Raw genomic sequence first — 10,376 nt, 5'->3', positions numbered from 1 at the left:
GGTGTTTTTTTCTTCTAATTTTTGGTATGACTAAGTCATGGTATGGTATGCTGTACATAATCACGGAAACTGTCAGTGTGTCATTCTGTCAGTCAGTCATTCTGTCTGTCCCACGTTTTTCTACTCACTGACGTGGTCAATCTATGTGAAACTGCACGTAGGCATTGAGTATTGGCATAGGTAGAAGGTGACAAAGCTACCAATGGGTATGGACTAGTGAAATATTATTAATGCGGTTTTAAAACTATATTTCTTGCTTGCAGTGTACAAACACCTTGTATATTAAACAAACCAATCAAAATCCTCAAAACATATTCGCATAAAATTGCTGACCCGTAGATACTGTGAGATTATGATCCTCTATGTCCTAATGTTCATACTGACGGCTTGCACCTACATGTAATGCTCTGTGTGCAGCGGCTGAATTTGTCTGTCTTTGAAGACCAAGAGAGATGTCTCTACGCAGGAAGTTTCATACGTCTCCTCTGAGATGGTTAGAAGAGCTCATGTTATCAAATCCAGCCAGACGCTTAGAGCAACGTCAAAAAGCTTGAAGCATTGCTGGAGTCACAGAGTGCTCAGAGGGTGCTCTGCTGTGGCTTTGCTGAATTCAAATTCATGTTGGATGAAAACCAAAGCACTTTTGCACCTGTATCAAAAATCCAAGTCCCTGTAGAAGTGGCACACTGAAAATGATATTGAAGGGGACTTACTGTGATCATTTTCAGGTTTATACTTGTATTTTAGGTTTCTACTAGATCATGTTTTACATTCAAAACACATGTATTCACCCTCTGTCTGAAACATTCTATTTTAGCGCCTGTCTTTGGCCACCTTTAATATGAACAACTGGCATTTTAATATTGTGTTAACACCAAACATGATGCGATACTTACGCAAGTTTGAACGCTAATTATTTTGTGTTCATTTGCTTCATACACGCGAATAACTGGTGTCATATGCATGTGAAATCGCTGAATGGATGGATGAACTTCTGCCCCTTTGCTTCTTTTTACTTTTCTTTTCTCCTCTCTCTTTCCCCAGGTCCTTGGAATCGTCTTCTTCCTCTTCCTCATCATGTGGTGTCCCTTCTTCATCACCAATGTTACCTTCGTCCTGTGCCGCGGCTCCTGCAACGAGTCGCTGCTCAATGACCTCCTCAACGTCTTCGTCTGGGTGGGCTACATCTCCTCCGGGGTGAACCCTCTCGTCTACACTCTCTTCAATAAGACCTACAGGAGAGCATTCTCCAGCTACATCAGGTGCCAGTACAAAGTCGGGGCCAACGCAGCTGGACAGAGTTGCAAAACCCTCCTGGTCCCCCCGCCGTGCCCGTCGCACGCCGTGACCCCTCTTCTGATGGGCAGTCACGGGAAAGACGGCATGGACCGCAATAGTAACTGTCGCAACGGCGGCAGGGGGGATAACGGGAGGCTGACGGTGGACCCGGAGGACATGACAGATGATGAAACACAAATCGGAATAGTGTCACAGAGCCTCTCTGAATGCCACAACATCGGCATGCTTTCGGAAACAGAGCCGGAAACGGAGGTGGAGCAGGAGCTGTCGCTCATCAGCTACAGCCCCGCCTCCAGAGAACACACCAGCAGCGTGTGATTGCGTGCTTTTACTTTGTTGTCTTCTGTTTTTTTAACCTGCAGACGCTGGGCCGTTTCGACGCGCTGGTGCTGGAAGCCCACAGCGATTCTATAGGCTGTAAACCTGCAGTGGGTGCTTTAATTGTGGAGGGACTAGTCTCGGTTGAGGAGCCTTATCCGCCACACTGAAGTGCACGACTTACCGCAATGTGTGAGAGAAATCAGCGTACCAGAGAAGTTAACCTCTAAGATGAAAAAGTTTTGGAATGAAAGCCAATATTTCACACGTGTTTGTTTTTTATTTGGTGTGAAAATGTTGGTTTTCAGACCATAAATGGAGGGTAAAAGCATGAAGATGTGCTCTGCAGTCACAAATTGAGGTGTACTTCATGGGGACGAAGGTACCAGACAGGGACAAAGTGACAAGAGGCAGCCAGTGAAGAGCTTATCCTCATTGTCAACCTGGTATGAAGTCAGGCGGCCCTCGATGGAGTCCCACTGATGCAGGTTACAGAGTCGAGCGCCGACCTCTGGGGTCAAACGACGACTTCAAGCCTTCACACAGAGTCCAAATGCAGTCCGAGCTCTGGTTTGTGTGGATTCTCTCCGCACCAAGCAAACTAAACCAAATCTATTTTTGTGCCGGTCAAGCTTGACAACAGTCATAGAATATATCCGAATGAACCTTTCCAGCATGTATAATCAAACCATTCAGCCAACAGAAATTGGATTTTTTCTGCAAAGGAAACTTTCTCCAGGCTGCAGCAGTCAAAAGTTTGTCTTTGAGGACCGAGATGAAGGAATGTACAACGGCCACTGGTCTCTGGTGGACTCACAGTGCCATCTGGTGGTCGCACAACACAGAGAGGTCACTTCCCTTGGATTGAACAAGGGGCTAAAAGAGCTAAAAACATGGCGCAGGCCTTTGGTCCAACACAACTGTCAGGCCCTTGCTTTTGTTGACCAATACACCAACTTTGGAAATAATTAAACCCCCAACTTCTAAAGATTTTACTGACAAGAATTTAAAATAAAAGGGAACAATCTAAAATTAAACATGATTTTTTTAATATAAGGGTGCACAAGTGTTCCTCAGATGTCATCCTTAAAAGGAACAGAATATATAGATTTTATTTATCAGCTAAAGCTTACTATCATTACTGTCATCAATTAGCCAGCGTTACCACAGATTCACCTTCATATAATAATATAACATTAACGTTCCAAGATCTTCCTCAGTTGCGATTACACTTTACCCAAAAATAGTGGATATTCATGCATCAGCAGTCACATTAATAAAGGAAATCTATCTATGTTTCGCACATCTAATGATGCAAATTCAGCACATGCATCTTGAAATTGTTGTCCTACATGAGTAGCCAACAATCAGCCACCTACTTAATATACATATCATATTATCAGAGTACATATCAGAGTATGGGCATCATCTGCGGGCATAAATCCAGGCTGTTTGTGATTCAGAGCACCATCTCTGAAGGACACATTATTCAATGAACAGGAGGTTTACCTCTTAGATAATGAAGGATTTTTATTCAGCCGTTACATCAGTGCTTTTCTCTCCAAAAACCACACCAGCCAAAATTTGCTCAGACGGTACAGTGAAAGCCAAAGAGGACAGAAAGAACATTTATGCTTACATTTAGGCATTAAGCTCTGGGTTTAAATAAGGTCCATCGGAGCATTACTGTCACATGTACGCTCCGATGACGGGTTTCAGGGTGAACGCGTGCCAATATCTCCCAAGAACTGCAGTTCTGACCCCATAACTCGATGGTCACAAACTCTTAAATCAGACTCTTTGATCTCTGGCTGCTTTACAGTCTGTTCCGCCCACGTTACCGGAGTGTGACTCAAAGACCAAATAGCTTAAGATTTCATCCGTCGCATAAAATGGACAGAAAGTCAATACACTAAAAGACAGACCCCTGACTCTATCAAGACAGGTCACGCTGATTTTCTCACCCTCCCTCCTGCTGCGTTTTATCGACATCTGACAGACGGCAAGATTCCTCCACCTCCATCAGCTGAAATGTCTGCAATATACTGCCTTAGAAAAGGATTCAATGTTGTTCAGGTTTTAAAGGTGTCAAACTTAGATTTCTTTGTAACAGGAGATGATGTAGGAGATTAAACCTAAAACTCGTATGGATATAGCGATTAGTTAAATAGAGCTTAATGGTTGTGTGATAAAGGACATACATTGAGAAAATTAAGAGATCACTTAAAGGGGCACTTCACCAGTTTTACACATCAGGTTCAGTTGACCCGTCTTCTGTGGCTCTGGAGAGCATTTCCAAATTAATGAAATTACATGGTGGTTGGGTTTAAGCGCCAAAACTATGTATATGGGTTTAGAAAAATATCATGTTTCAATTAAGTAACTGCACTTGTTACATATGGGGAATAAGTACATTGTAAAGTGACCCAAGTAGGTCACATTACTTGAAGTAACTATATACCAAAAATGAAAAGAAGTCAACATCGCACCAACAACATCCAACAAATTAGCACCCCAAAAGTGATGTTAGCGTAAAGTCACGTACTCTGCAAAGTGACATAAATTAGGCTTAGGCAAGTAAAGCGACATAGGTTAGATTAGGTAAAGAAACATTGTGACGACATACCTTAAAGTATCACATGGTTCCAAACATGGTTCTCCTGTCATAGTGATGTCCAGTGTGATCGCACAGAAATACGTGAAATGACCAAAACTGTATCACGTATTGCATTAAAATTACCTGATGGCAGCACGGTTGGGTTTAAGCACCAAAACTACATGTTTAGGTTTAGAAAAGTATACGTTTTGGTTAAATAACTGCACTTGTTACGTTTGGAAAATAAGTACTTTGTAAGGTGATACAAGTACGACACGTAACCAAAAATCAAAAGATGTCAATGGTTCTTACGACATCCAATAAATTAGCACCCCAAAAATTATGTTAGCGTAAAGTCACGTACTAAATGTAAAGTCACGTAGGTTAGGTTTAGGCAAGTAAAGTTACGTAGGTTAGATTAGATAAAGAAACATGGTGATGACGTACCTTAAAATAACCCACCGGACATTACTATGACAGGATCGTGTTGTTAAAAGGTTGTTAAAATAGATCTAAATGAACATTCAATACTATGTTTTACCACAAGATGGCTGCTCTGCAGTGGGCTATGTATGATTATTTGGTACTTTGCAGCGTACGCGGTGAACGCAAACCAATCTGTCCAGGCACTATTAAACTCTGTGTTTACCTCTGAGTCGGAGTCGCAGGTTGCCCACCGCTGACCTGGGTCTTGACATTAATCACCGCCCATTGCATGACATCATTGAACCAGGGAATTTGGGCATCCACCATGACAAAGGATCCTAATTGACTTTACATTGGCAGTGTTTCCGTGGTGCCACCACTTAATTCCAACACAATATGTGCCACTACCATGTGATACAGTTTTTAGATGTCATGGTCTTGTATTTCTATGAGACCAGGTTGTGATGTCATCTTGGTTATCTCAGCTTTTCACAGAAAGCCTTTCTTAAAGCTGAAGGTCTGAGGTTTGAAAGATGTGGGCATTTAGGTGACAGAGAGATAATATTGTGTTGCATGATGGGAATTGTAGTTTTTGGGTGCCTGAGTCAAGAAGTCAAGATATCTCAGCCTCTGTTGCTTCAGTTTTGACCAATCTTTGTTTAATTTGTCTGTTTTTAGTCCCTCAACTTTATGGAAGTGTGATACTAAATTGCTGGAGTACCCCTTTAAATGCCAAAATACCACTGATTGACACACAGTTAATGACTGAGTCATCCTCCCAGCCTAGCTATTACCTTATTAAAGTAGATGTCACTTTTCCCAGTGATCAATATTTCATTTTGGTCATTCTCCCCTCAGGCACGAGACAGCCAAATTACAAACATCTGAATGTAAACCCTTTTTTTCACCCATAATCCCCTCCTCAAGGTCAAAGAGCAAAGGTCAAAGCCTGCAGTGGACCAATCAAATCCAGAGCCTGAGGTCTGCAGCCACCTCTGCATACAATTAGAATGAAACATAAGAACTGGGAGTCACTTCATTCTAATTCTGTGCATCTCTGTATAATTTATCCACTATTTGTATGCTACAGACTTACACAGTGGTCATTCGCACCACTTCTCTCTTCACAAGGAGAGGTCTACATGAGCTAATGTTGGCAAGCCGGCAACAACCGAGGTTTGGCCTACAAATATTGTGCATGTTTGAAGTAATGTTCAAAAGGTCCTCTCTGCCTCACTCAGTTTTGTTTTTGTTCTCTCTTTAATACTCGGAAGGAACGAACCGGCGCAGGAAGGAAAGAAAGAACAAACAAAGAGCAATCAACAAAATGCAAATTGCAAACGGCTTGCAGTTCCTGCAGGCATTGTGTCTTTATCAAAATGCAAAATACCAACATTGACAACAAAAGAATAAAACGGAGAAGAGAGGACTCTCTGAACGAAGTCGAATGTTTGATCCGTCCAGGTGTGAGAAAGCAAAGAGCTACAGCCAGGCCAGCCAACTCAGTATGTCGCAATGTAATAACTATATGTTTCCCGTGTACCTGTGTGTGTACCAGGCCTGGCTCAGATTGCTATCTGAGATTGATTCAGTAACTTTTCTGGGTTTGTATCGATTGTGTCGGGCACAATGGATTGAATCGGGTTGTCCCAGCAGATGCCAATCCTGTCCGGCTCGCGGTCCAGACAGATGAAAGCAATCACTCGGAGAAAGTATCTGGAGGGATTTCAACTAATAATTCGATCCAGGTCTGGTGTGTATAGAAATAGTTGGAGCCGTTTATTGACAGAGTTTAATATCCATACATTTTAGGAGGGCTGATTCAGGCTTTTACCCTCTCCAGGAATTTGTCAAGAACTACTTCAGAAAATTAGACAGTGTTCGAAAAATCGTCTGGCTCTATGAATAAGATGAGTCATACTCAAATATTAAGAGCATATACACAAGCTTAAAGGAAAAATCCACCCAGAAATGCTTCAGCACAACATTGAAAAGCAGATTGTTTTAAATAAAGCTGGAGCCAGGAGATGGTTAGCCTAGCTTAGCATAAACACCAGAAGCAGAAGGAAGTGTCTGTCCGAGTTAAACTAAGACTTGCTAACACAAATTACTAAAGGCATTCTATCTTGTTTTTTTAAAGCACACAACGACTGACAAGTTGTGGTTTCATGGAGAGCTATTTTGCTGGAACAATTTCTTTACCAGGAGCAGTGGCATCCAGTATCTAACCCTCTGTAAAACCACAACTTGTCAGCAACCTATGACCATAGGTGGAGTTTGAATTTTAGGTTGGGGCTTCACAAAAACGAAAGAAATGTAATATACAGCTGAGTGCATTTTCATATCTCAACTACTACACCCAAACAAGTGATTGCAAGAATTGCCATCACAAACTTCAGAGCACCCTCTAGCACAAACTGTATTGTTTGTAAATTCAGAGCACTGTTGAAATTTAGGCTACCATTCCATTATTCAGAGCACCACACCCCCGAATGAAAAAAGGAACAGACCAGGTAAAAAAAACAAACAAAAAAAAAGATGCCAAATTAAGCAGTTTCATGTTACAAGTCAGTGTTTTTTCTTCGCTTTTCAGCTTGTTGCGGAGGGGCCTCTAACTATGTGGTAGACACGAAAATGTGAATAGCCCCGTCTAGAGCCAGTGTTTAGTTTGTCCATTCTGGGCTACTGTGGAAACATGGTGGTGCAATGTGGTGATCTCTGTAAGCGAAAACTCTCTTAAAACTATAAATATATGTACAATATATCTTCATTAAAATGAAAGAGCTTTGCAGTTTTTGATAGTGGTAGTTTGTGTAGAAATGTGCAAAACTGTCCAAGAAATGTGCAGAGGTTCACAGTAGGAGATATGAAATTCATCAAAACTTATCAAAATTCATCAATAGGCCACCACCTGTAACTGCACCATAACTTTCTTGTTTTGCTGCTAATCGGATGGATTCAGAGCGCTGTTGAAATTTAGTCTACTGTTGCGTTATTCAGAGCACCACACCCTCGGAGTGGCTGAGCATTTTCTGGGCTCTCTGTCTGGGGTGATGTAGCAGCAGAGTGCCAAGGACAGTGAATGTGCTTAATTTAACTTTTAGCTAATTCATATAGACATAGAATTCTCTGTTTTTTTGAACAGCAGCACTAGAGCGTCAGATTTACGAATGCACCCATGGCCACCAGCTAGAGCAGTAGAGGTTGTCTGTCCCAATGTAACAACTTATTAAGTAAATAAAAAGACCACAAAAACGTATCTTGTTGGTTTCTCATTGTGTCAACAAGAAGATGCAAAGTCAATATTATTATTTATTTATTATCTGTGTTAAAATAAAAAATAAATCCCTACATGCATATTTGGCTATGGCCACTGGGGGGTGAAGTGAGCCCCCTGAACCAACGCAAACTGCGCCTGTGGATCTAATGTTAATAAGTAAGCTTTAGAGGTTCTGGTGGGTAGATTTTTTTATCTCTGGACTGAGCAAAACCAGCTGTTTCCCTCTGTTTCCTGTCTTTATGCTAAGCTAAGCTAACTGACGGCTCCTATTTACTGCACAAACATGAGAGTGGTATCGATCTTTCATTAAACTAATAGGCAAATAAATGTATTTCCCACAGTGGCAAACTATTCCTTTAATTTTTACTGTTCTGTCAGTGGGAAAGTAGTAAAATTGATAACAGAAGTAGCAGGAAATTGCAGCAGCTAACCACGAAATAAGTCATGTGCTGTAATGCACCAATAATATATAGCAATATTAAAGAATGTACAAGAATTCGAGGGTGGATTTTTCCTTTAAATGTGAGATCTGGAGGCGAAGGCTGGTCCAGCGCTTCTTCTCTTCACTCACAAGATCTTATAGTTTTGAAATCTAAATGTAGAAATACCTCATAAGGCATGACAAACCAACTTTTCCATGCCAACTTGGGGGGACCTTAATACCCTATCGTCCAAACTTAACCTCACAGCTGTCTTGCCGATCTTCCCAAACATATAACTCTGTCACTAAATGGCTCTGAGAATAGCCAGAGCTGCAGGTTGTTCAAGAGTTTGGCAAACCCACCTTCCCCAACGCACCCTCCCCTTGCATTAAACCTTGACTCTTGAACTCTCGAGGTGTCAGCACCCTTTGATGCTGGTTTGCATTGACACACACCCAGTTGTCTGGTTTGTCTCGCTCTTGTATGATCCGGCGCTCGTGGGTTAGCTATCTTTTTATGTGTTGAACCTTCTTCTGTTATGCAGTGGCTGTTTTTTATACCATTTTAATTGTGAATGTTTGTCTACGACACATTTTGAGTTTATACAATGATTACGCCATCATCCACACAATGTATATTTTCTTTTTTTTCTGTGTGATGCTGCTATTTATTTATTAAAATATTATTCTAATGTGTGGACAATTGTCTTATTATTATTATTATTTTTATTGTTTGCTTTACGCCTTGTCTTGCTGAAGTCTCCAGTGGACCAGACTCTCTTCTGAACTTATAAACAAGTTATGGAACAGTCTCAAGACTTGAAAAACAAAACAGTATTTTGAACGTAGAAGCTTTTAAATTGGATTTAGCTCCCCCTGACTGAGCATTTCTTTCAACCCACCACGGAGCAGCGGTACAACAACCCTCCTGGTATAAGTTACAGAACTGCTTAGCATTCCTCCCCATTGATGATTAGCAGCTACACACCTAGCTGTGAAATTTGGGGAATTTAATAATAACAGTACAGTATAGGCCCCAGCTCCCCGTGCTGGCCACCCAGTCCGCTCTACTATTATGTTCTTTTATTCTGCCAATCAGTGGGAGCTTTTATTCCAAAGTGCTTCACGGTGCCATGAAAAGAGCTGAACCTGGAGCTCATTAAACCCTTAGCCTCGGCTGTGTTTCAGTGCCATGCTCTATCCACTGAGCCGTGCAGGAAGTCCTCATGATATGAGTACCATACCCACTCTGGCAAACTGAGGTATGCTTTTTTATTTTTTAAGCATATGAGACAGTCAGTTTGATGCTAATTGCACAAAATGACCATAAAAACCCCACATGCATTTCCAGCTGTTCAACACTGAACGATGGTAGCAGGATAAGAAGGCCTTCAAGCCCAACAGGTAATGATTAAATGTACTATGTTACATTTTTGCATCATGATATACAGTTCAGTGATGCCTCTTCAGTTGATTTTTCTGCTAGATCTCTGCTGTGATTCGGATAGCCTACACAAAACCTGAACATGCACTTTGACTGCATATTTTGCAAAATTAAAGGAGCAGAGTGTGGAATTTAGTGGCATCTAGCAAGGAGGATTGCAACCAGCTGAAACTTCTCCCTTGTGTCAGGGAACTGCCGGTTAGAATTCCTTCAGTGTCCATTGTTAAGGAGGTTTTTAGTGGGAGCTGAATTATCCGCAGAGATCTCTTCCTCTCTAAAACAAACAGACCAGGTGCCATATTCACAAATATAGTAAGAACACTCTCAGAGAGCTCCTAACTGTGCCTAAAAACTTTCAGTAAGTAGTCCTAGTCTAGGAAGTTCTCTGAGCAAGGAAGGGACAGAAACTTTTAACTTAGTGAGGAGATGTGGTTGACCCTGTTGCTAGGTGTGATGCATTCTTTGAACAGATGTGATTGGTTGTCACAGACACACCCATTTCCACTGGGTGTCCAACCCAGTGGAAATGAAATGAACTCAAGACTGTGAAAGAGTTGTCATTGTCAGTGTGATCATTCTGCTGATGGAAGGT

General features: G+C 41.5%; 1 protein-coding gene across 3 annotated transcripts in view; it reads left to right on the top strand.

The window, feature by feature from the left end:
* Nucleotides 1-9,032, top strand: part of htr2cl1 (5-hydroxytryptamine (serotonin) receptor 2C, G protein-coupled-like 1) — a 226,417-nt gene extending 217,385 nt beyond the window's left edge. For all 3 annotated transcript variants that reach the window (XM_050066554.1, XM_050066556.1, XM_050066557.1), the window contains one exon: nucleotides 1,045-9,032. In XM_050066554.1, coding sequence (XP_049922511.1) covers nucleotides 1,045-1,617 — 573 coding nt within the window. In that variant the 3' untranslated portion in view covers nucleotides 1,618-9,032. The remainder of the gene's footprint in view (nucleotides 1-1,044) is intronic.
* The last annotated feature ends 1,344 nt before the right edge of the window (nucleotides 9,033-10,376 follow it).

The sequence above is a fragment of the Epinephelus moara genome, chromosome 17 (assembly GCF_006386435.1).
Source record: "Epinephelus moara isolate mb chromosome 17, YSFRI_EMoa_1.0, whole genome shotgun sequence".
Lineage (NCBI taxonomy): Eukaryota > Metazoa > Chordata > Actinopteri > Perciformes > Serranidae > Epinephelus > Epinephelus moara.
This window is presented reverse-complemented; position numbering and strand designations above follow the sequence as displayed.